Source organism: Sceloporus occidentalis, unplaced genomic scaffold, assembly GCF_023333645.1.
Source record: "Sceloporus occidentalis isolate IW3139 unplaced genomic scaffold, rSceOcc1.0.p SCAF_150, whole genome shotgun sequence".
Taxonomy (NCBI): Eukaryota; Metazoa; Chordata; class Lepidosauria; order Squamata; family Phrynosomatidae; genus Sceloporus; species Sceloporus occidentalis.
Genome location: NW_028317130.1, coordinates 2,227,460 through 2,252,922, shown reverse-complemented (window position 1 = coordinate 2,252,922; position 25,463 = coordinate 2,227,460). Strand labels below are relative to the sequence as shown.

The following is a 25,463-nucleotide window of genomic DNA, read 5'->3' as shown; positions in this document are numbered from 1 at the left end:
GGGGTTGTCTTATATGCCGAGTGTCGTCTTATAGGGCAGGTGCTGAAACATCCGAGCCAGACTGGAGAATCTGCAGTCGCCGCATATGGTGGGGGGAGCTCAAAAAAGGCAGCGGCCGCATTCCCACCATATGCGGTGACTGTATGAAAGCAGCAAGGGTGGCGCTGTACAAGTACGGTAGAAGAAAATCCACTCACCAGGATTCGTGGAAAGAAATGACTTAACGTAGTCCTGATGATTAGGTGAGGGGGCGCCTCACTGGGAAGGTGTAAGTGAAGGGCAGAACAAGGGAGAGCTAACCAATCCAAGCAGGCTTTGTATACAAGTTTTCCTGCTAAGTACCTGCATGTCATAAGCATTTGAATTAAAATTACCATATTGAAATCAAATCTGATGTTTTTTTAATTTTTATTTGGTGTGCGTTGGAAGAAGGGTAGTCTTATACGGCGAGTATATCCCAAACTATATATTTTAACTGGAAAAGTTGGGGGTCGTCTTATGCGCTCAGTCGTTTTATACGCTGGAAAATACAGTTTTAGCAGAGTTGATAGCAACTGAGAAAACTTTAAAAATCTGAATCCCTAAAATGATCTTCTAGACAATAACAAATTCACAGCATTACAGCAATCTTTTTGGACCTAGGATCTACTAATCTGCAGCACAGGACCCTGCTTAACTTCCTCATCTCTTACCTGAGATAATTTAAAAACAATTTTTTTAGACAAAGTTAGACTTATGTATGTATAGGTAAAAAAATACATTTAACATTTTTAATCAGACGAATTAACAAAAAATGACTAAACTAATGTCAACATGTAAAGAAAGAAAGAAGAAAAAGTGGTAGAAAAAGAAAAAAGAGAAAGAAAGGAAAAAGGAAAAAGAGAAGAGAATACACATAAACACATATATTTACAATAAGATAACTGGGAATACTTTCTATCTGTTGCATCTTCCTATTACAATTGGATAAATTCAAGATTATAGTTCATATCTTCCAGTCTTTACAGAAACAACCCAACACTGACATCTGAAATGAAACAGTGAACTGATACAAGTTGACTCAATCCAGAGTGCTTGGGGTGCTTGAGCTAAGTTGAACTTCTTGAGTGCTTGGGGGAATTGAGTTGAACCTCTTGAGATGCTGTATCTCTGGAAGAAACCTCCGAAATTCTCTTTGCTTTGTTCCACCCTTTCCATCATGAATGGTCATTACTCATTCTTCTGCCTAGGCAAGAAGAACCCTTTTCTATTTACCTTTATCAAGAATCCTCCTAGGCAGCTTACAGATTCCATTCTACAAGTGTCTCCATGCCTGTTCTTGTTTTACTTCCAGATTCTTCCAACTTGCTTATTTGTCTGGGCTGCTTAATCCATGCATTTAAGGAAAAAGGCCAGTCCTACAGCAACCTAGACCTACCTTCCTGAGGGATCCTAACAGATGAAAGTGGCACCAGATGTCTTTAGAAGTGCAATATAGAAATGCCAGATATCTGTAAATATTGCTTAATTTAAAAAACATGCACACAGATCAAAAATACATGCCCTTTGCAATTATATTCTTGATTTTATTTGCTGTTATTGAACCAGTACATCTTATGTTTCATATACATATAGATGAAATTTTATTTCAATTTTTGCCAATACATAATATATTACCTTGATACTAGCTGTAAAAAACAAAACAAAACAAAAAAGAAATAGAGGGAGAAGCTCCTGATTACTCTTTTCCGATTATTATCTAACTTCTTGAGGTCTGGACACAGAATTATTGAAATGATAGGGCCTGTCACTGATATAGACTACTCAAGCCAGTCTGAAGATTTCCTGGTCTGGCTTATACAATTCCACTAGTAAAGAGGAAGGAAAACAGTTCACGAGCAACCAGTGGTGAAATAATGAAGACTCAAAAATACATCTAGTTGTAGGAGTAGATTAATATAGAAATAAAGTGGTAGTGGTGCCAAGAGGATGAATAACTGAGTATTTAAAGCATATATAGCCTTAAAAAGCAAACCCCAGCAGATGTTTCAGATAAGTGAGATATGCATATAACTTTTCAGAACTTTCACTTCTCAGTTACTAGTGGAGTAGATCTCCCCCTGCTGTACTGGTTTTAAATAATCTACAGAAAAGTTCAAGAGTCACAGGGCTATGATCTAAGGAGAAATATCACAAGACTACTCAGATATGCCCTAATTCTGCCACACACATCTAAAAGCACCAAGCCATGGGCTCATATCAACTGTGTGTACAAACACAGATCTCTAGCTGATATGAACGGATATTGCTTACTGCCTACTGGCATCACCAAAGATTCCCACTGTGAAACTTACAAATCTGTTCAACAATATTTTTCAGGAGTCAAGCAAACCAAGTATTTTTTTACCCACAGAGTGCAATTTTGGAGGGACTATAATAGTATGCCTTCCCAACCAACTGAGCAGCTGAAGGGAAGAAACAACAGATGATACAGAATAGAAGATAATAAAAACACTCTGTCCCAAGGAATTTCACTGTTCACTAATATTTGGTTGGGAGAGATGATCCATGTATAAAGACAGTAAACATGCTGGCCAGAAAAGTACAGTTCAAACATTAGTTCCCTTAAGCCCTGAAATTCATTTTTAGAAATCTGCAGTGGCATTTCTGCTGCCGTTGACAGTTAGGTGATGGCATTTTATTGGCAATAGTCAATTAAGTGCTTAGACTGCTTTCACATTTGCAGGCATATCCCAAGTGTAGAATATACATAAAATTTGTATCAAGAGTCAGTGCTAATCTGCACAATCTCTTCAGCAGATTTCTAAAAGAACCAAAACTGCAGTTTCCTAACAACAGATGGCTCTGTTATTGTTCTATGTAAAGATGGAAGCAGGAGAGGGTGGGTTTTTTGTATGATACGGGGACAATATTTTTTACACATTTCCAGTTTTAAAAAATTGTAAAGTACCTTCAGTGCTAGGAGGTGGTGAGTCAGGGAGATTTGTAGGTGTGCACCCAGAGTGAAAGAAGGGTGATCTAAGTCAAACTGCACCACAAATAAGTTGATACACAGACTCATTAACACTTCCCTATCACACGTCAGAAGGGGGAAAAAACATCTGAGGAAGGGTTCAGTTAGGTCCATCATAAAGATACTATGACAAGGAAAGTATATTGTGTCACAATGACTTCTTTAGGAATGGCTTTTGTTTTCCTCCTCATTTGCTAAACAAAAACAAACATCAAATATGCTTGTCATGGCCCACTATTCTGTTCAGGCTTCCAGCCAACCTGCCAAGATCATTGCCGCTATGGTAGAGGTGGAAAACAGAAAGGGAGACAAGTCCAGCTAGAAACTCCAAGTCTGGCCAGCTTTCTCCTAAGCAACACAGCATTAGTTTTCCTCCACAGTAGCAGCTATGACGTAGAGGGTACACTTAGCAAAGCCTGTCAGAGCTTCCCTCCCATTCTTCTGACATTATCACAGGGCATTCATGAGAGAAAACTATGGGTGCCAATGCAAATGCAAACTTTAACATAAAAAAAAGGAGGATTGTCCAAAAATCATGTTTTGACAGAAGAGCTAAGGAAATCAGCTCACTCCCATTTGACTTGGAGTCCTCAAGCCTTGTTCATTGGTCCATTCTTACTTTTTCAACTCAAGATTCTTCAGAATTGGACCCAATTGGGTGGCTGGGAAGATTGGCTGGGAGCTGTGCTGTGGAAAAGAAAGCAGAACAGAGTTAGTGAGGATAGGGGCAGTCTTTGGCATTTGCCACAAACCTTTAGAAGCTTGCATATCCCATTGTGTATATCTTCCCCATTTCTTGATCAAAATCTTCAAACTGGAAATCTTAACAGTGGAAAAGGAGAGTTATTCAGTAAACTGAAACAAGACTCTTACTGTTCCAGCATTATAGCAATGTGAATGAGATGTGCTTGATTGTTTTGGGAAGGGACATAAAATACATCTATTTGGATGAAAAGGACACTGGCTACATGATCTGGCTGTCTCTTAATATACATATTTGTTTTTCCATTTACCAATAATTTTATATATTGCACTTTTAAAGTTTTATGGTTGGTCCCCTTTACAATCCAGTGCTAACATTTTTAAGAATTTGCAGTAGATCTTTTGGACAGTGACTGCAACTGCAAAGGTGTCAACCTTAAGACTAATGGATTTGGAATAATCTGTCAACAGGTCACAAATAATACCTAGCAACATCCAACCCACCTTCATTCTCAACAAGTAGTTCCTGGGGTTGCTATATAATGGGTAGAGTAATAATAGTGGACTAGATCTTCCACCTCCCCAGAGATACATAACTTCTGTGTGTAGGGGATTCCTTTGTACCTTTGAACTTGGTACAGCCTTATAAAGATAGAACAATATTTCTAAAATATTTAGGGTAAAGGCTTTTCTGAGGGTAACAAATGATAAATCTTGAAAATACTTTTAGAAATATTATTCTATCTTTATAAGGCTGTACCAAGTTTGAACACTTACTGCTGGATAGCAAGCACATTTTCATAAGTATCAAATTCAAAAATTCTTTATCTGATAAAATATTTGTCCTCATGGATTATAGAAGCCTGGACACTCTCAAAATAAGATTGGAACAATGATGACCAACAATGGACTCATCCTTTCTGAGTTCGTTGCTCAATGAAACATAGGCCTGAATCCGATGGGCAGACGGGGGTGGCTTCCAGACACTACGGGGGCAAGGTGTTTACATGACGCATGCCCCTGGAGCACTCAGGCACCAGGGCAGCCCAAAGCTGGCCCCAGAAGGAGAAGATCTTTTCTGCTCCTTTTGGTACCATGGCAGGAGGCTCTCTTGTGGCCGGGGTGTGTGTTAAGCACAGCCCCAGGGCAAATGGGATGGGAACAGCTTATGTCCGCTCCTTCTTGCCCATCTGCTTTGCCCCATCATTTTGCAATCATCTAAGCCCATCAGTCTTTTTCGAGTATGGACACTTTATGGATTCTAGCCTTAACAGAAGAGAGATCAATTTTTACCCTTAGCAATGAGAAGAGACCCCTGGATGGAGTGCTAGTAGTTCTTTCAAGAATCTATTCTGAATGGTCTCAACAGTTGCAAACATGAGCCTGTCCTCTACTCAATACAGCAATTGTGGCAAAACTTTGGCAATTAAGATTTTTAAGATGTACCCCAGATATTTAAGACTGTGATATTGTTCAGTCAAGTGACCATCTAAATGACATTTATGCAAATGCTTCCTTTTAGAGAAAGAAGACTGTTGTTGTTTTTTTTTGGATAGGAATATTATAAGTCCTCCAGCCTATAAACACTTTTATAGTCTGCCTTCCCTCTCTTGAATGTGTGTATATGTTTGTGTGAATGGATTGATAAGGGTTTGCTGCCGGACATCTCACCCTTTCTTCATAGCCAGAGACCTTTGAAACCGCTGCTTAGGCAGGCACAGAGAGTGCCCTCAATTTATCCACGGGATCATAAAAAAATCCACAATTTTGGTCCCAAAATTTGCCCTCTATAGATACACAAGGTTGACTTATAGTTGAGTATTTGGGTGTGACAATTTTTCTCAGACGCACCATCAATCAAGTCAAATGCAAAAGCAAAATCCACAAGGGCCACATATAGGTCCAAAACACACTGCAGAAATAATCCAATTTGCGACCACTTTAACTGCCCTGGCTCAATGCTAGGGAATTCTGGGCACTATAGTTATGTGAGGCATTTAGCCTTCTTTGTCACAGAGCTCTGGAGCCACAATAAACTACAATTCCCAGGATTCCCTAGAACTGAGCCAGGGCAGTTACAGCTGTCTCAAACTGGATTATTTCTACAATGTGTTTTGGACCATAGACTTCCTTTTGATTTTATCAGACTTTTTTTGAATCAGATGGGTGACCACAAAACATTTGTCAGTTGTGCTCCTGCCATACTGAAATCTGGCTTGTTCCTCTATTATGATGTCACTTTCCACTGCCCGGTCCTGATGTTTATTCAGTTGAAACCTGCCATATACTTTTGACACTATGTCCAGGAGATTTATTGGTCTATAATTTTGGGATCAGATCTCTCTCTCTCTTTATACAGGAGAACAATAATACTGGACCAACACCCAGTAGGAATATTTCCTTTGACTAATACTGTGAAAATAACTTGGACAGGATGGGGTTCCACCGGGAAAAAATGAATTTAAATTATTCAGGGGAAGCATGTCTTCCCTTGGAGCTTTACTGCTGTAAGACTTTTAAGCAGACTGTCAGTCTCTTGAGATGACACTGGAGATCTATCAGGGAGATCATCACTGACTGATCCTTCTACAATTGGCTCAGGACCTATGGAAAGTCCTCTCTAAAAGATTTCCCATGTGGAAACTGAAATTTTAGATTCTAAGTGGAGCCTGTTGATCCTTAAACTAAAATAATAATAATAATAATAATAATAATAATAATAAAAAAAAGCTTTATTTATATACCACCCTTCGAAACATCAGGGCGGTGAACAACAATAAGTATAACAATACAATGCAGCATATAAAAACAATACAATTAAAACAATAAAAGAACTCATGCCCGGTCACCAGCTGCTAACCGGGGGGGGGGGGTATAAAATGAACCATATTCAGAGTTCTACTTCATTCTTTTGCCAGACGACCTATTCCAAATCCCTTCATCTTTGTCTTATAAATATAGTTTTCTTTCTCTTCAACAAGGCTTTATATTGAGATCATTTTTAATCAGTCTGTGAAAAGTTTCAGACCCATTCTTTTTAGGAGCTTGGTTAATTCCTTTTTAATATTCCTGCACTGAGCACCAAACTAACTTGCATTGTGCAATTTAAGGATTGTGGCAGGCTCTGATTGGATTAGGTGTGATTTTAGCAAAGCTATACTGTAATTTGTTGATAACCCTCCATAACCTCCAGATTGCTCTTCAAGATTTTACTCCTAAAGTCAGCCAAAATGGGACCATACAAGTGATCAGTAATCTCAATACTAAAAGATTCAGATCATTTAAGTCATCTATTGCCTGCTGTAGCCATCTCCAGTGAATATGCATTTTTATTTCCACTTTGCTTCACTGCTAGCTGTATGATTTAATACAGTAATAGTCACTTTCTGGTCAGTTTTCTAATGAAAAAGTTTTTACAGCAGGTAGCAATCTAGAAGAGATCAAGAAGTAATAGACTACACTGCCCCCCCCCCCTTGTTGAATGATAGGTATAATAACCATCAGACATATCTAATAGGCTGCCATTGCATATATGGCAGTTGCATCTCCCCTGAATTAATCACATGCTTATTACCTGGATGCAGTGTTGAAGTCGCCCCATAGGTCTGCAGTGGCTGGAACCATACCAGGTGCAGAAACATTTGAAACAGGAGGTGGCAAGTCCAAGTCTAGCAGAATATCTGATGCTATGGAGAGAGAAACATTTGGTTATTGTGCTGTGCTGTGCTGTGGATTCCCAAGCTTGGACAAATCAGATTGCTAAACCTCAAAACTTCAGCAACTAAAGCTATATCTAGAGCAGCCATGGACTGAGCAGATTAGTGGGAAAAAATAGCTAGATGCCCCTCAGCCAACAAATGATTTCACATTCTACACTTGCTGTGAGGAACAGGCACTCATGCAACATAAATGGTTGGAATATTTTATAGTAGAGAAGCAGCAGGAAGGAGTGAAGGTGGGTGGGATTATTCCACCCTTTCCTTGCATGCTATTTTGACTTTTTATCTCTCCAAGCCATTTTCGTCTTTCTCCAGAAAAAAAATTGACAAGGGAAAAATTCCTCGCACACATACTTTGGAAATGCAGAATTTGGAACACTATGCCAGTTCAGGGTGCGAGGAATCTGATATTACCATTGGAAGAGGACAATAATGTCATACTTTTCAGTACCATGATTTCAAATTATTTCAGCTATGGATCACATGACTGTGAATTACTGTATACACTAGACTATAAGTCGACCTCAAGTAGAAGTCAAGGGTAGATTATGAGGCCAAAATTATGGATTTTGATATGACCCATGGATAAGTCAAAGTTAAAACCTAAGGGCATGTAACAAAGGATCTAAAGAACGAAGTAAAAGAAAATGCTTTTTTGTGGGTTTTTCGGGCTAAAAGAAAATGATACAATAGAATTTACAAAATTCAAGGAGGCATAACTGTTTGTGCTCACACTAAAGCCTACATGGATGAGAGAGAGTGGGGGGGGGGGGTGTCAGTGCTTCCAGGACAGATTACTTTCTTGCCTTTCATCTTTTTTTTTAAAATGGTTCCTTTTTAACAAAATAAGTTAGTTTCTTTTTTAAAACATAAGAGTTAAATACAGTACTTACATTGACCTGTGGATAAGTTGACCCAGGTATTTGGGTCAATTTTTTGACTGAAATTTCTAGATGTCTACATGAGTATATACAGTATTATCAGCATATGCCCCATTATCATAACACTACACATTTTATTACTGAGATGCCAGCATCTCATCAATACTTAACTTTTTTTCTTTTTGTAAAAGCTGCCTTTTACAATGCTATTAATCCTGGGGCAATGCAGATTGCTACTGTTCTTCTGGCCTTCCAAGTCAGTTCATTAAAGCTACTCATAAGTCCAAAAAAGCTCCCAGCCTCCTTTACTTAGGTCTCAAGCAGACAGGACAAAAGGAGCAACCAGACGCCGCTCTCACCCCAATTGCTGTGGGATCACAACAACCACACACAGCCAGTCCTAATCCGGGCTGCAGCCGTGGTCTTGAACAAGCCACTGAAAAGGAACAGTTTTTTCCTTTTCCTTTTGGGACAGGCTCTTCTGGATTGGAGCAGGCTTCCAGCCACTTTTGGGGCATGCATCATGTAAACACCACACCCTCAACGTGGCCCAACAGTGGCCCTTTTGGCCTATCTGTTTTGGGCCCTAAATAGTTTGTTAGGGCTTACCAGAGGAAGGAAAAAAAGAACTGCATTTATATGCTATAAAGGGAGGCCGCACATTTGGATAATAAGTTGGGCACAGGAGAGATAAAGCATTCTATGTGTCCCCTGCTTGCTTGTTCACTTGCCTTGACTTGTGTGCAATTTTGGTGGCCTGTGATTATCAAGATAACAGTTAAATACTAAGCTGTTCTAAGTGATTAACTATAAGGTTACTTTGGGAAATACTACATCTGCACACATACTGCATTCACAGCAGTAAATTCCCACCTCAAGAAACTATGGCCCCATTCAGACAGGCCAAAATAAAGCTGCTTCGGGTCACTTTGGAGGTATGCTGTTTAAATGATGCATGCGTCCTAAGAGTCTGGAAGCCGTGCCAAACCCACGATCTAGTCCTAAGGTCTGGAGTGCAACTTTGGCACAGCTTCCGGACTCATAGGACGCATGCATCATTTAAACAGCATACCTCCAAAGTGACCCAAAGCAGCTTTATTTTGGCAGTCTGTATGGGGCCTATGAAACTATTCATTCTATGATGGGTAGTGGGAAGAGATGGCCATGTACTTGTCTGCTAGAGTGACACCCTGTGATCAGACGTATGTTTGTACCTCTGATCCACAGTCATTGTAATACTTCTCTCATGTGCTTTTAGATGCCCTGAACAGGAATGTCTTTTCCACACTGTTTTCTTATTCAACTACTTGGAGCCACTCACACAGAAGCATTCCCACAAAGCTGGACTACAACCAAAAGAGAACAGAGCAGGATTCAAAGCTTACTGGACCCCATAAAGCTCACTGTTCATGTTGAGAGGGCCTACTTCTGCAGGCAGCTAGTGAAGGCACTCAAGTATCTTGCCCTTCTCCAATTCTTACATAGCTCTTTGAAAAAGAAACAGAACAGACACTGAGCCCAAATGCTAATCTGAACAATTTGGTTTTCAATATCTGGTGACAACATAAAGAGCAAGGTGCCAAAAAACTATTAGTACAGTGCTCCTGCACCATACATGGGCTTGCCATACGCAGACTCAAGGTCACATGGATGGCAAGTCTTGGCATTTTAATCGTGCGCGCGCCCATGGCATACCACAGAAAACAAAGGGACTTGAGGTCCCTCATTTCATCCCTTACGGGGGGGGGGGGGGGGTCCAGAACGGATCACCCACATATACGAAGGGTGCACTGTACAACTAGGAGTCACAGTTTTGTGGTAAGACATCTGCTCTGCAGATGGTCCTGGGTTGAATTCTTCAGCATCATCAGATAGGGCTGAAAACAGACATCAATCTGAAACCATGGAGAGCCACTGCTTGTCAGGTTGCCTAGTCTGCACCCTTCCCAACATCAGGGAATAAAAGCGCAATCATCAACCACTGTCATGGTGGCTAAGGATGATGGGACTTGTGGTCCAAAATATCTAGAGGGCATGTTGTTGAAGATGACTGCTGTCAACAATAAAAAACTAGAGGAACCTATGATCTGACTCAGTTTATAGCCTTTACCTCTGAAATTAACTACAGATATTGAAAGTAGAAATTGTAGGATATGTAATCTAAGACATTAAGTTAAATTTCTATGAAGCATGTGGGAGTTTATACAAATTTAATAGGCCATCTAAGCTATATGTACAAAACTCTGAGAGAAGTCTGGTGTCCAAGTCTTTAAAATTTAAATTGTTCAAGTTTTAAAAACTACTTTACTTCAGCAGCAGAAGTGCACAAAATGCCCTCAGAGCATCCACTGGACCTTTCCCATGTACTCCAAAAGCCAACACTTTTCTCCCCATCAGCCCTAACAGACAGTAAATTTAAAAGAAATATCTGAGTAGAAATGACTGTTCCCCACTCCAGTGACTAAGCCCTACCCAAATCTTAAAGCTATTTCCCGTTATATGACAGAAATCTGCTACACACAGGCAAGCATTTGCTACATTCACTTTTACAGGTTTACAGCCATTCATAAAATGCAGCATGTGTGAAGCACCTTGAGTTTCTATGATTGCCAGAGAAACAAAATGGTTCTTTTCAGTCCCCCACCCCCATTCCTCTGTGCTTCTTGCTGGCTGACTAGGCTGGCTAATACTGCTGGCCATTCTGAACCTGCCCCTTGTTCATTTACAAAGTCCATGGTCATACAACACTCAACTTGCATTCCAATGTTTTACAGCTAGAACCCCTAACACTTTTGGGTTATCAAGGTGCTTTGCATGCATTATCTTCCTTTGTTCCTTACTACAATGCTTGAAGGAATGGAAATATGGTCCCCATGTTGTAGGTGAAAAACAAGACCAAGAAGCAGTGACTTGCCTACAAGAAATGAGACTGAAACTAGGGAAGACTTTTGATATCTATATCTAATTTATAGCTTCTGAGGTCCGATTTATACACTTGTTTTTAACATCGCTATTTGCACATTCAAAGCTTCTGCAACCTCAAAAGGATTGTTTCAAATTTCCTTCCTTGAACATATATGGCTGTTACCTGTGTTGCCCAATGTGCTTGATTTCAACACTGGTGGAGGTGTCACATGATTAGAAATGGCAGTTGAGGAAGGTGGAGGGACAGGAGGTGGTGCAATTTTGCCCCCAGGAGGTGGCGGGAGCAGGCTTAGTCCCCCTGATCCAGCTGGACGTGGCTTGGAATGTCCACTTTTTTTGGATGGCATATTCTGTAAAGAGAAATATGTAATCAACAGGAATCTCTCAGATTAACAACGGTTCACCATATAAACCACAAGGCAGGTGATTATAAAGCACAAAGCCTATGCGATTCTCACCCCAATGTTCAATTTAATGGTCTGTCCTTCCTTAAACCCGAGGTCAAGCTTGGGACGGTTGTCTATTTCTTGGGACTCCTTGGAAATTTCAGACTCTTGTTTCACCCACCTGCATTGGGAAAGGAAAGAACAGAGAAAAAGGAATCCATACATGATGAAAAAAAAATGATTACAGAGGGAAGGAACAGGCAAGGAAAATCTCACCAGGGATTTTCTATCAAGTTTCTTTCCTCCAATAAATACCCCAGTAAGGTACAGTGTAACAGCAAGTACATGACTGGGACTAACTACATCTGCATCTTAATTTTTACCCAAGGAATTCAGAGGTGGCTTAGGCAAACTTGTTTTGATGGTGCTTCACAACTTGGTGAGAGGGATTAAGCTGACTGAAAGCAACTAGTACAAAATCACCCAGTGAGCTTTCTAATTATGCGGGAATTTGGACTCAAAGCAGTTTATAATCTAAAGGAATACAAGAAAAATTTATTATGGTTGTTGTTATTTTAATATCCCACCTTTCTCCCAACATAGGGACTTAAAGTGGCTAACAGCAAATTTAAAAACAACACAATTTAAAAACAATACAAAATTGAAATATATAAACATAAAATTAAAAAAAACAATTAAACACTTTTTAAAGTTAAAACTGTTATGAATTAAAATGCAACATGATAAAAATACAAACTTTAAAATTTAAAATGCACAACATTTAAATCCCAGTCCTTAGCAGCTTGAAAAGACCTGACAGCATAAGAATGTTTTTACCTGCTTCCAAAAGGATAGCAGGGATGGAGCCATCCTGGCCTCTCTAGGGAGGGAGTTCCAAAACTTGGGAGCAGCCACTGAGAATGCCTTCTCTCTTGTTCCCACCAAACGAGTCTGAAAGTGTGGTGGGACAGAGAGAAGAGCCTCTCCGGATTTTCTCAACACCCTAGTGGACTCATAAAGGGAGATACGGTCCTTCAAATAACCTGGACCTAAGCCATATAGGGTTTTATAGGTCAAACCCAGCAGTTTGATTTTTGCCTGGAAACAGACTGGCAGCCAGTGGAGCTGTCGCAACAAAGGAGCTGTATGCTCCCTGTAGCCAGCTCCAGTTAACAACCTGGCTGCAGCTCTCTGGGACAACTGAAGTTTCTGAGCACTTTTCAAAGGCAACTCCACGTAGAGCGCATTACAGTAATCCAAATGGGATGTAACCACGGCATGTACCACTATGGCCAGATCTGACTTCTCCAGGAACAGGTGCAGTTGGCACACTAGCTTTACCTGTGCAAACACACTCCTGGTCACTGCTGAAACCTGGTCTTCCAGGCTCAGCGCTGAATCCAGAAGTACCCCCAACTATGAACCTGAGTTTTCAGGGGGAACGTAATCCCATCTAACACAGGCTGAATCCCTATTCACAGATCTGTCTTTCGGCTGACCAGGAGCATTTCCATCCTGTCTGGATTAAGCTTCAATTTGTTTGCCCTCATCTAGTCCATTACAGCGACCAGACACCAGTTTAGGATAAAAACAGCTTTCTTTGAATTAGGTGGAAAGGAGTGATAGAGCTGAGTATCATCAGCATACAGGGGACACGGTACTCCAAAACTCCAGACAACCTCTCCCAGTGGTTTCATGTAGATGTTAAAAAGCTTAAGGAACAGGACCGAACCCTGAGGGACTCCACAGGCCAATGAGTCGAACAGGAATCCTCCAGCACCACCTTCTGAGAACGTCCCTCCAAGAAAGGACGGAGCCACTGCAAAACAGTACCTCCAAGCCCCATCCCAGAGAGGCAACTCAGAAGGGCACCATGATCAATGGTATTGAAAACCACTGAGAGATTCAGTAGAACCAATAGTGACACACTCCCCCTGTCCAGTTCCCTGTGTAGGTCATCCACCAAGGTGACCAAAGCAGTCTCTGTCCCTGTCCCATAAGCAGGCCTGAAATCAGATTGACATGGGTCTACATAATCCATCTTACCCAGGAACCCCTGGAATTAAGAAGCCACTACACGCTCCAGCACCTTGCCCAAAACTGGAAGGTTGGAGACTGGCCCATAATTATCTAATACAGTAGGATCCAGGGAAGTTATTTTCAAAAGTCATCTTACCACAGCCTCCTTCAGGTGTGTTGGGCCCCTGGGTTGTTGTAAAGAGGCATTAATCACTTCCCTTACCCACTCAGTCAGTCCTCCTCTGGCCTGTTTAATAAGCCAGGAAGAGCAAGGGTCTAGTATACATGTGGTGGCTCTCACCTCTCCAAGGATCCCATATCATCAGGCTGCACAAACTGAAAAGTATCCATCAATCCTGGACAAGCAGGATCTAAGGTTAAATCCACCAAAACTGTATCCACGCTAGCATCTAAGTCAGAGTGAATCCAAGTAATTTTATTAGCAAAATGTTGGGCAAATTCCTTACAGTGAGCTGTTGTTGAGTGGTTTACATTCTCCTCAGGACCAGATCATAACAGATCCCTGGCCACTTGAAACAGCTCAGCTGAACGATTCTGTGCAGCTACAATAGTTTCAGCCAAAAAAAAAAAGCCTTTTTGCTGCCTTTATTGCAAAAGTGAGCATTAAAATAGAATTAAGTGTGTTACAGTATCAAGACAAAATTGTTTTTATATTGTTTTTGTTTTTATGTAGCCCCTGAAGAAGGCCACTGAGATGTATGCATAAGCCTGGAAACAGTTGGCTTTTTCCAAAATGTAAAATGAAGGCTATCCACTGAGCACTTATGTGTCTTTCTTTTTTTCCTGGAGGAAAGGGCCTTCCAATAATGTACTGGGTTTTCTGTTTACTGTTTTCCTTTTCATGTTTATGTTCTTAACAAGTTTTAAATTTTTGATAGTTTAATTAACACTTTTAACTTCTGCATGTTGTAAGTTTTTAGCTATGTTTAACTGTTGCAAACTCCCTTGAGTCCCAAACTAGGAATGAGAAGGAATATAAAGAATAAACCCAAATTCCCTGGTCTACACTGAAAACTTTAAACCACGCAGGGAAACGGTAGCCTCCCCCGCATGCTTCCTTGATCCCTACCATTTTTTAAAAAGCTCTAATGGCAGTTACTTTTTTAAAAAGCCTCATTGTCACATGTGATCCATTTAGAGGGGGTGGAAAGCCATAGCTGAAGAAAAGAGAGTCTGCCCATCCCACATGCTGAAAAATCCTGCTCTCAAGTCCCTATTTGGTTGGCAATTAGCCTTTTTTAAAAAAAAAGAATACTACATGGAAGAGTGTTTTCCTCTCCTTCGTCAAAGTCTTATAGCTTCATGAAGCAGAAGGCTCAGGAGAAAAGAAAAAGAGAGAGAGGAAGAGGAAAGAGAGAGCGACTGTGTGAGTGAATGGATATGTGCCTGCAAGTGGAAGAGGACCGCAATTCCACTGCTCACTGGCCTACAGCCTACAAATGTTTTGTTCCAGGGGAATGCCTTTTCATTGTCATTGCCATGGGGCGGGAGTGTTCCACCCACATTCTAGAACTTATTATATCATGCAAGTATTATCACATGAACAGTAATTTCAATCAAAAATGTAAATGTAAAAAACACAAATGTTCAGCAGCAGAGTGCCTAGCACCCACATCTTGGAGGTTCTGCCACACCATCTGTGTCAGAGACAGCCTGTTCCACCACTCCTTACTGCAGGCAAAGCAAGTCCTTGTTATTTTTTAATTTTTTACTAATTAAAACATTAGTAATTACCTCTATAGTGAATGATCAGCACAATACATGTAGCTTTAAAAACACATACTAAATATTTTTGAAGTGTTTAAAGTGTTTCCTATGTTTCAGAAAATCACTTATGATTTTCCCAACAACCAACCCATATTTGTCTAAAGAGGGGATTCTATAATTGCTGTACCAATCTCAGGGATCCTAGGGCTTGGATGATGTGACATGTAAAAGAGAAAATGACCGGACAACAGTCATAGAAGACCCAAGTCATTCAGAAATAAAAAAACAGCAACTTGAACTGGACCCTGAAGATATTAAAATTAAGTGCAGATGAGCAATAACAATGTGTAATAGGTTTCTAGAAATACCCCCTCCCAATTAGGAGACAGTAGGGCAGATGAATACTGAAATAAAAGTGTAAGAACAAGAAGAATTTTTTTGCCCCAGGCAGAACACTCTGTAAAGTCTAGACTGTGGAATAGCCAGGCATTGTAAATCTACTTACTTGGCGTTGTTTGGCAGTTATAGGTTAAAAGAGCAAACTGATGATGAATATGAGATAAGGGAAGAAGAATGATGAAAGAGGGAAAAGAAAAGAGGAAAGAGGAGATTTGTGATTGATTGTGAAGAATCTATGATTGAGTTCCTAGAACAGATGTAATGTCTGCTGTTGTGGTTCTATAGCAACCACGTTTACCATGCTTATGACATACTTGTTGTCAACACTGCACTCGCTAACCTCTACTCCTGGTAGCCAGTGAAGGGATCTATGGGGGAAAGAAGCAAGTGAATATTCTGGGAGATTTAATACAACCTGGACAACACTGTTCTGAATTAAAGCCAGAAGGAGAAGAGAGCAAGAAGGCAACCCACCAGTAGGCTATTACAGGTTGAATCTCCCGTATCAGGAATCCAAAATACTCCCAAAAATAAAATTGTTTTCATGGGTGGCTGTTATAGTGACATCCCTCCTTTCTGATGATTCAGTGCACACAATTTTTGTTTTGTGTACAAAATTATTAAAAATATCATATAAAACTACCTTTAGGATAATTTATAAGGTGTATATGAAACTTACATGAATGTTATATTTAGATTTGAATTTAAAGGACCTAAGCAGAGCAGTGGAGGTTCTGGAGATGTCTCATCCACAGGGTCACCATGAGTTGTGGTCGACTCGAAGGCAGTTAACAAAAACAGCAATTTAGGGCTTTTAATCTTGTCCAGTATCTAGCAGCTCAGCTATCATGGTACATACATCCAGGCATTTAAGTTCTGCAAGCAAAGGATTATTCTCTGTTCCACCAATGCACACAGCTCTGTCTAGTTTGCAAGCCTTTCAAGATGTGGCTTTCCAATCTGTGGAACAGTCTTCCTTTGGACCTCCAGCTGGAGGAAGATCTCACCTGTTTTTGTAAGGGATTGAAGACACCCATCTTTGATTTGCTGGATTAAACTGCTGAATTGTACTGAGATGAGTAGAGTTTGGTGGGATGTTGGAAATTTTATGTTTATTTATAGTTTTATTTTACTGTCTTTGTCTTTAACGGTATATGTTTGATGTTCCACCCTTTGGTGGAAAGTGTGTTACAAATAAATGTTATTATGTATTGCTGAAGATTTGAAAACAGCATTAAAGAACAACATCCAAATGAACACATTACAGCAGTCAGACTGAAAAGCAACCATCCTAGACAGAGGAAGAAGGTATCTACATATGTTCTGCCTGCCCCGAGAGGCTTTAATATATCCCATCAACTTAAGTGTTTTTGGCGACCCATGCTAGCTGAAGAAGTTCCTTTTGACAGCCAAGAGCTGACAAGTTAAAATGTCAGGACCATCTAAATGCTGGGCTACAACTCAGTAATAAAGCACATAAATTACTCTGGAATTGTATGCATGCCCTGCAATCGTCACTGCCCCAGCAACAAGGCTGGGAGATGTTCATTCCTGAATCCCTAGAAGGCTGTAGCAAGAAAATACTGGACATGCCACTGTAGTCTCTGCAAATTTCTGTAATTTATTTTTGCCTCACAATGGCTGCCAATGTCCCCAGGAGAAAGGGCACTATTTCACTACATTTTAGCCCTCAGTGGCCCCAGGGATGGCCTTTTTCCAATAGGAAATGACTTGGAGGCAAACATGTGGCAAAAGTATACCCCAACCTCCAGGATAATAAATAAATAAAGGGGTGCCAGGAGCCATTGGCAGGCCAGGAGCTGCACTTTCTCGAACCTTCGGCTAGATGGACAATGATGACACTCACATGAATATGATCAACGCAGAAGAAGTTACCACAGAGGATCAAGTGGTAGAGCAAAGAGAAAACTTACTTGAAATGATCCTGGAGGGCAACGTTGAAGTCAAAGGCATCCCCCCTGTCTCCAAAGCCAATGCCAATAAAAGCACTTCGTCCTGACAAGGGAGGTTGAGCAAGTAGTCAGTAGAACAAAGATCCCCACAAATGCAGAGAAAGCCAGGTATAACTGGCACAGCACTACATACCCTGCATTCAAATCAATCAAAGAAACCACAAACTCTATTTTGCAACAGCAACCCTTTTATTTTGCATTAATTGCTGTATTATCTTGTATTAACTGTCTTTCGTCTATTTATCAAAATCTTGACTAGTCTGACTGTACACATTAAATATAATTATGTAACACATTAACACTATTCCATATACTATATACACTCATGTATAAGCCTAGAAATTTTAGTCAAAAATCTGACCCAAAAAACCTGGATCGACTTATCCATGGGTCAATGTAAGTATATATATGGAGCCATCCCCTTTCTCTGAATAGAGTGATAAAAGGCGAAAGTTTAGTCCAAACTGGTAGCACCAAAAAGAAGCATGGATCCCCTCTATTCTGCCATCCATCCAGCCTTTAGGATGAGCACAAACAGTTATGCCTGCCAGAATGTTCTAAGTTCTTTAGCATCATTTTCCTTTGCATCATCCTTTCCATCCTTTGTTACGTGCCCCTAAGTTTTACCCTCGACTTATCCATGTGTCATATCAAGATCCATAATTCTGCCCCCCAAACCTACCCTCGACTTATACATGAGGTCGACATATAGTCGAGTATATATGATATATGGAAATCCCAACAATCTTTCATTCAGCCTCATCCCTCTAATGGCATTCTATATCAGAAACCCTTTAAGTCCACCCCATTTCAGTAAAGAGGCCTGTCTCACCATTGTCATCTTGAATCCGGATAACAAAGTATCGGCTGGAATCAGTCACAGTCTCCACAGTAATACCAGGATATTGATCTATTGGCGCTTGAGCAAAAAGCTCTCCTGAGGAGATACAAAAAGAGCACCACATTCAAGACTCATTCAAGATTCAAAAATGGTATTGGGGAAGTGTACCTCCAAAACAGGGACAACCAAACTATTTAACAATAGGGTTGGCATCACCCAGTGCAGTAACTCATGGCGTCCCCACCACTGACCTCCTCCCAACCCACACCATACAGACTTTTTAGTGTTTTTTGTACTAATGTTACTCATTAATTGTAATTCCTGCATATCACTGAACGTCATGGTAATAGTTGTGACATAAACTAGCAAATTTAAAATTGTACCTTTAAATTACAATATCATATGCACAGCCTCAGGGCATCTGCATATACATAGTTTCATGTGGTTGAAGTGAACATTTGGTAAAGGATGATGTTTTTAAAGAAAATTTTAAAATATTTTTTTAAAAAATAAAAAAAAATTGTTAAAGTTATAAAAAATTGTTATTTAATTTTTTAGGAAAAAACCAAACCCTGGAACCTCTTCTTTCTTCTTCGACTGACCCTGATCCCACTCCCAGCATTTTAATAGGAAACAGGCAAATGCCACAGCCCATTTCTGCCAAGAAGCAGATGTCTGAGGAGCAGTGATATCACCCCACCCTTAGGATGCTTCCTGGTGCGATCCGCACCTGCCCTAGTGACACCATGGTTCAGCAACAAAGGCTAAGACACAATTTGAACAAAATTATCAGTACCATTTTCATAAAAACTACAGCTAAACTGTGGGGAACTACTATAATGTCAGTAGCAGTTTCTGACCCAGGAAGCCTCCTTTTAACCATCCATCAAGAAGCCAAGCCCTTCCTCCAGTCCATCTGCCTTGGTCCAGGCCTCGGAGGTGGAGAAGATCTGCTGGACCTGATCCTATTCCCCACCACCACTCCCTTCTCCTTTTGTGTCATGTCTTTTAGATTGTAAGCCTGAGGGCAGGGAACCGTCTGACTAAAAATTTATGTACAGCGCTGTGTAAATTTACAGCGCTTTATAAATAAAGGTTAATAATAATAATAATAATAATAATATGAATAACCAAACATGAGTTACCACTGCTGAACAACAGAAAGATGTGCCTTTCCTTGATAAACTTTAACTCACACAATGTTACTGAGAAGGTCTTTTAAATTCTAACTAATCTGTATAAATTTCAGTCTGCTCAACATTTTAGTACAATAGATTCACCAATCGTTCAGTTAGCATACTTTGTTCCTGGAATGTAAGCAACTATCTCTATGGGTCACTAACACAGCAGGATAAAACAAGCGGATAGAAGCCTGATACTTTTTTTTAATGGCTTGTCGCCAAAAAAAGAAAAAAAAGAAAAAGGAATTTCTTCTCTTGTGAAAAAGAGATTTAACACTGTGCAGTATTTACTTTTCAATTAGGGCCAGCCTTGCATTCAGTCAAGGTTTAATCATAATAACCACCTAAAAATATGCAGGACAGCATTACTGAACAAGTAAGGAAAATTACATGGAATCAATAAACTAAAGCAATGTTGTTAGCACAGAAATTATTTCAGAAGTTCAAAAATATTGAATCTCAAACTCTGGTCCTCCAGATGTCTGGAACGTTAGTTAATGGCTTGTAATGCTGAGTGCTGAAGCCTAAGACATCTGAAGAACCAAAGTTTGAGAACAATTACCATAAGATATCTTTAACTACACCATTATGTCTCTTGGCCTGTGTAATACCAATCCTGCAATATCCTCACCTGAAACTTTGTCTTCTAGCTTTATATAGGCAATTTTGCCTTTAGAGGTAATACGAAGTCGTCCTGTCCAATCTGGCTGATCCAGTTTCCAGTCAGAAGCCCTGCGGATAAACAAACACTGGGACATGTGCCAATGAGAAACCCCCTGCATTGCATACATTCCCACTGTAGGCTTGACCTGCTGATTTCAGCACAATCCTGGGTCATAATAGATTTAGGTCCTCTGCTCAAGGCACAAGGTTGAGGTGCACATGGTCATGCAGAATTTGGACCTTTTGCTTTTCCATAATATCAGTGGATGATGAGCTTATCACCCTAATCTATCATTTATACCCTCGTCCACCCTGCTTCCTAGCCTGCTATTGAGAAAAGGTTAGAACAAACACAAAAGGGTTGCTGTTATTAGACACCATGTTTGAGTTATTCTTATTTCAGTGTGAATGTCATCACTTCCACAGCACCTAAAAAAAAATAAGTGTAGCATAGACATAAAAGAAAGCCAATCTTGTCCTTGTAATGTAATGTATACAAACAATAAACAAAAGGAAAAACACAGTAGGAAAAAGAAAAGTAAATTTTAAAAATTTAGTGAAAAGGGTATTCGTTTGATAGAATATGACTGGACTGATACAAGCCGACAGACCTGAAACTCTTTGCCTTGAACTAGTAGTACTCTTTCAGTATAAATTATCTAACAAGGTACTTGTGAAAATCAAAAAGGTGGGAGAAGAACCAACCACTTTTGTTCCTTGGAGAAAAGGCTGCTGTTTGGAGAAGTAATATGTTATGTTTCACATTCACTGTTTCTCATCAAGAGAAGTAATAGTGCCACTGTATTTTGCTCTGGTCAGGCCCCACCTGGAATATTGTGTCCAGTTCTGGGCACCACAATTCAAAAAGGACATTGAGAAACTGGAGCCTGTCCAGAGGAGGGCGACTAAAATGGTGAAAGGTCTGGAAACAATGCCCTATGAGGAACGACTTAGGGAGCTGGGGATGTTTAGCCTGGAGAAGAAAAGGTTAAGAGGTGATATGATAGCGCTATTTAAATATTTGAAGGGATGTCATATTGAGGAGGGAACAAGCTTGTTTTCTTCTGCTCCAGAGAACAGAACCCGGAACAATGGATGCAAGCTACAGGAAAAGAGATTCCACCTCAACATTAGGAGGACTTCCTGACAGTAAGGGCTGTTCGACAGTGGAATGCACTTCCTCGGAGGGTGATAGAGTCTCCTTCCTTGGAGGTCTTTAAACAGAGGCTGGATGGCCATCTGTCAGGGATGCTTTGATTTGGATTTCCTGCATGGCAGGGGGTTGGATTGGATGGCCCTAGTGGTCTCTTCCAACTCTATGATTCTATGAAAAGCATTTCAGGCAAATTCAGGGCCTGCGTAGGATGGATCAAGAGAAAAACAAGCATCACTGCTTCACAGTATCCACTTTCCATTCCTCTGTGCTCATCTCACCAGGACAGTCAGTGCTGATGTACAAGTTGGAAGATAATCCAGCTCCCTTTGTGCTTGTTAGCAAGAAGATAAAAGGCAGGAGAGTGGATTTGTCACTAATGAAAACAGCACTAGGATGACTCAGAGCGCGTGCGTGAATACACACACACAGTGCAAGGGAACAGAGCTGGAGGAGGGGGAGAAAGGAGGGGAGTTTATAAAACAGAGTCCTGTTTACTTCTTTCCTTGCTGTTTGAAAACCAGCATCAACAGCAAGAAACAAATTCACTTGGGTTGCAATGCTGAAAAAGGAAGAGAGCAATCATCAATGACAGCAAGAGCAAACTCATGACATTCCCCATTTTAGCATCCTTTGTTAAAAGGATGTCAAGGCAGTTCTTTCTGTTATTCCTCAAAAATACAGTAGGAGCAGGAAGCCAGGCAGGAATCGCAATAAAAGATAACCACTTCTACTCAGTATTAGAACAAGGAGGGCACAAGCAGTGGCCCAATGGGTTCCCCATTAAAGAGAAAAATTACATTAATGCACAGTAGTATCACAATGTTGTTGAGTTAGGCAGGGACGTAGCCAGGATTTTGGGAAGGGGGGGGTCCAGACTAAGTGCCACCATTATAATGGGGCTTGGGTGCGGCAGCGTGGCAGCACACACCATTCATTTTATCTAACGGAAGGGGGGTCCGGACCCCAAGAACCCCCCCTTGGCTACGTCCCTGAGTAAGGTCTGAACAGGCAGGAACCCCACTTTCTATTCAGCCAACTAAGGATTGTGATCATTGGGTAAATCATTCTGACTCAGCCCCACGATTCCAGAAAACTAGTGGTCCCTCCACTTTTGCTGGGGTTAGGGGTAAAAGACCCCTGAGAATGTGGGGGGAAAGGCAAATTAAAAAAACAACAACACTATTCTTTTTATCTCTCTAGGAATTGATGTTATTCTGTTAAATATGTTTTTATTGTTATTATTTTGTATTGATAGGAGGAAGGGTAGAAAGGTGGGGGGGGTTGGGGGTTGTTTTGTTATTAGTATTGGGAAATTGTATTTGTATTTTTTTCTTTATTGTTATCCATCTCGATCCTCAATGGGAGAGGCAGGATACAATTCATCATCATCATCATCATCATCATCATCATCATCATCTCCAGGTCCTCCAGTGCAACTCCATGGTCAATCACAGAATCATGCTGGAAGACCAAAAAAAAATGCCTAGAGGGGTGTTTACTCTAGGAACGTCTAGGTTCTCCAGTACAATGCTATGGTCAACGTCTGGCAGAGTTGCCTTGGAGGATTCCTAGAGGGAGCATGTTAATCAATTATTGAATCTGCAAAAGTCAAAGCTGCAAATGTGGGGGGCGGCACTGTACATGGGAACAGGAAGTGAAGGGGAAAGGCCAGGTACACAACCCTCAGCCACAAGACAGAAGGACGGGGCTGATGGGTGGGTTTATAGACACGACAAATGGAAATAAAGAGCCCAAGTTGGAAGGTGAAGCGGGATACGGGATGCAATTGACCCGGAGCAATGGATGCAAACTGCAGGAAAAGAGATTCCACCTCAACATTAGGAGGAACCTCCTGACAGTAAGGGCTGTTCGACAGTGGAACACACTTCCTAGGAGTGTAGTGGAGTCTTCCTCCTTGGAGGTCTTCAAACGGAGGCTGGATGGCCATCTGTCGGGGATGCTTTGATCTGGATTTCCTGCATGGCAGAATGGGGTTGGACTGGATGGCCCTTGTGGTCTCTTCCAACTCTATGATTCTATGATGCGCAGCACATGTACTCTGACAGTGAAAGCTGTTCAACCATGGAAGAAGTATGGTAGAGTCTCCTACTTTGGAGGCCTTTAAACAGAGGCCGGGTGGCCATCTGTCAAGGATGCTTTGATTGAGAGTTCCTGCATGGCAGAATGAGCTTGGACTGATGGCCCTTGTGGTCTCTTCCAACCCTATAAAGTTTATCACACTGGGACTAATTCCGGCATTAAAGGGCGATCAAAGCCCATGTAAAACATCCTGCAAATAAAGCGAGCTTGTCAGGAATGAACCATTACGCTTGTGTATTATGCCTACGTTTCCTGCTTCACCTTCCAACCTGTGCTCGGCGATGCGTTGTCGGTGGCATCCCGAAAGTAAACAATGCTCCTTTGCGTGGCCACTGTCACGGCGGGTTTCACAGGACGCTGTTTTGTGGAATTACACAGTGTTTCCGGGACGTTCACTGGACACACTCCTGACCTCCATTGTGTGATAAAGCTCCTATGGTTCTAAGGCTTGCAAGGAAGGAGTATATGGAAGGGGAAGTGGGCTCTTCCATGACCCTGAAGTCACACTGTTGTCACCCACTCAGCTCTCCTATTCTCTTAGAGAAAGGAAGTCCCTTTGTGCCTTGGGTATTCTTCCATTTTTGACTCTTTGTCTGGCTCTCTGCTATGGAATTCTGGGAGTTGGAGTTTGTTGTGGGCCCAGAGCGGAGCTCAGCTCCGCTCTGGGCCCACAACAAACTCCAACTCCCAGAATTCCATAGCAGAGAGCCAGACAAACAGTTAAAGCGGTCCCAAACCGGGTTATCTCTCCAGTGTGGATTAACCAGAGTAACACAACATCTTAAAGCGTAATTAAAACCTGTATCCGCTCTGGGCCCACAACAAACTCCAGCTCCCAGAATTCCATAGCAGAGAGCCAGACAAAGAGTTAAAGCGGTCCCAAACCGGGTTATCTCTCCAGTGCGCATTAACCAGAGTAACACAACATCTTAAAGCGTAATTAAAACCTGTATCCGCGGTTGGAGGCCCTCGGGGGGATCCTATAGACGCTGATGTCGGGCTTCACGCAGAGAATGGACTCGTATTCCACCTCCGCCGTGGCTGTGGCTGTGGCCGCCGCCGTCGCCATCATCATCTCGGCTCTCAGTCGGGCGGGAGGAGAGAGGAGAAGGTGGGACACACACGGGAAGGAGGCTAAGGAGAACAACAACAACCGGGAGCACTTCCGACAGCCATCTTTGTTGGGGGCAACGAGGCCGGTGGTGATGAAGCCTGTGGGCGCCATTTTAGGTCCTGGCACAGTCACCTGCGTCTCACGGGCGCCATCTTTGTTGGGGGCAACGAAAGCGAGCGAGGCAACGAGGCCGGTGGTAATGAAGCCTGTGGGCGCCATCTTAGGTTTTGGCACAGTCACCTGCATCTCCCGGGCGCCATCTTTGTTCGGGGCAACGAAAGCGAGCGAGGCAACGATGCCGGTGGTAATGAAGCCCCTGGCCGCCATTTTAGGTCCTGGCACAGTCACCTGCGTCTCCCGGTCGCCATTTTGGACGCTTCGCCTCTTTACGTCTTTTATACTCACCTGACATATTGCTCCTATTCCACTTTGACTGCTGTTCCTGCCTCCCGTTGCATTCTGGGATTTGCAGTTTACAAGAAAGGCGTTTAGAATCTTCAGCCACAGAGCTATTAGGACTCACTTGACTACAAAGCCCACAATGCAATTGGAGACAGCCACAGCAGTTAAAGTGAACTGTAGATTACAGTGGTCCCTAAACCTGTGCTCTTCAAGGGATTTTGGACTTCAGCTCCCAGAATCCAAGACTACTGAAGCTGAGGC

The 25,463-nt window shown here is 41.5% G+C and overlaps 1 protein-coding gene across 2 annotated transcripts; it reads right to left on the bottom strand.

Moving 5' to 3' along the window:
- Positions 1-1,535: 1,535 nt before the first annotated feature.
- On the bottom strand, positions 1,536-24,881 carry LOC149280675 (adaptin ear-binding coat-associated protein 1-like). Of its 2 annotated transcripts, none has more exons than XM_089500199.1 (8): positions 24,634-24,880; positions 20,399-20,499; positions 18,578-18,682; positions 17,707-17,788; positions 11,699-11,807; positions 11,404-11,590; positions 7,290-7,401; positions 1,536-3,700 (listed from the first exon to the last, which is right to left on the bottom strand). In XM_089500199.1, exons 1-8 carry the CDS (start codon positions 24,759-24,761, stop codon positions 3,652-3,654), a joined length of 873 nt encoding a protein of 290 aa, XP_089356325.1. In that variant the 5' UTR covers positions 24,762-24,880; the 3' UTR covers positions 1,536-3,651. The 2 variants fall into 2 exon arrangements, with proteins under 2 accessions (XP_089356325.1, XP_089356326.1); XM_089500200.1 differs by lacking the exon at positions 1,536-3,700 and adding an exon at positions 3,709-3,835 and having other exon boundaries at positions 24,634-24,881.
- Between the last annotated feature and the right edge of the window lie 582 nt (positions 24,882-25,463).

Coding starts and splice junctions, on each gene's coding strand:
- LOC149280675 (XM_089500199.1), bottom strand. CDS start 24,761: ATGATGATGGCGACGGCGGCGGCCACAGCCACAGCCACGGCGGAGGTG. Junction 7,402..11,403: donor AAGCACATTGGGCAACACAG/GTAACAGCCATA, acceptor CTCTCTCCATAG/CATCAGATATTCTGCTAGAC. Junction 3,701..7,289: donor GACTTCAACACTGCATCCAG/GTAATAAGCATG, acceptor TCTTTTCCACAG/CACAGCTCCCAGCCAATCTT.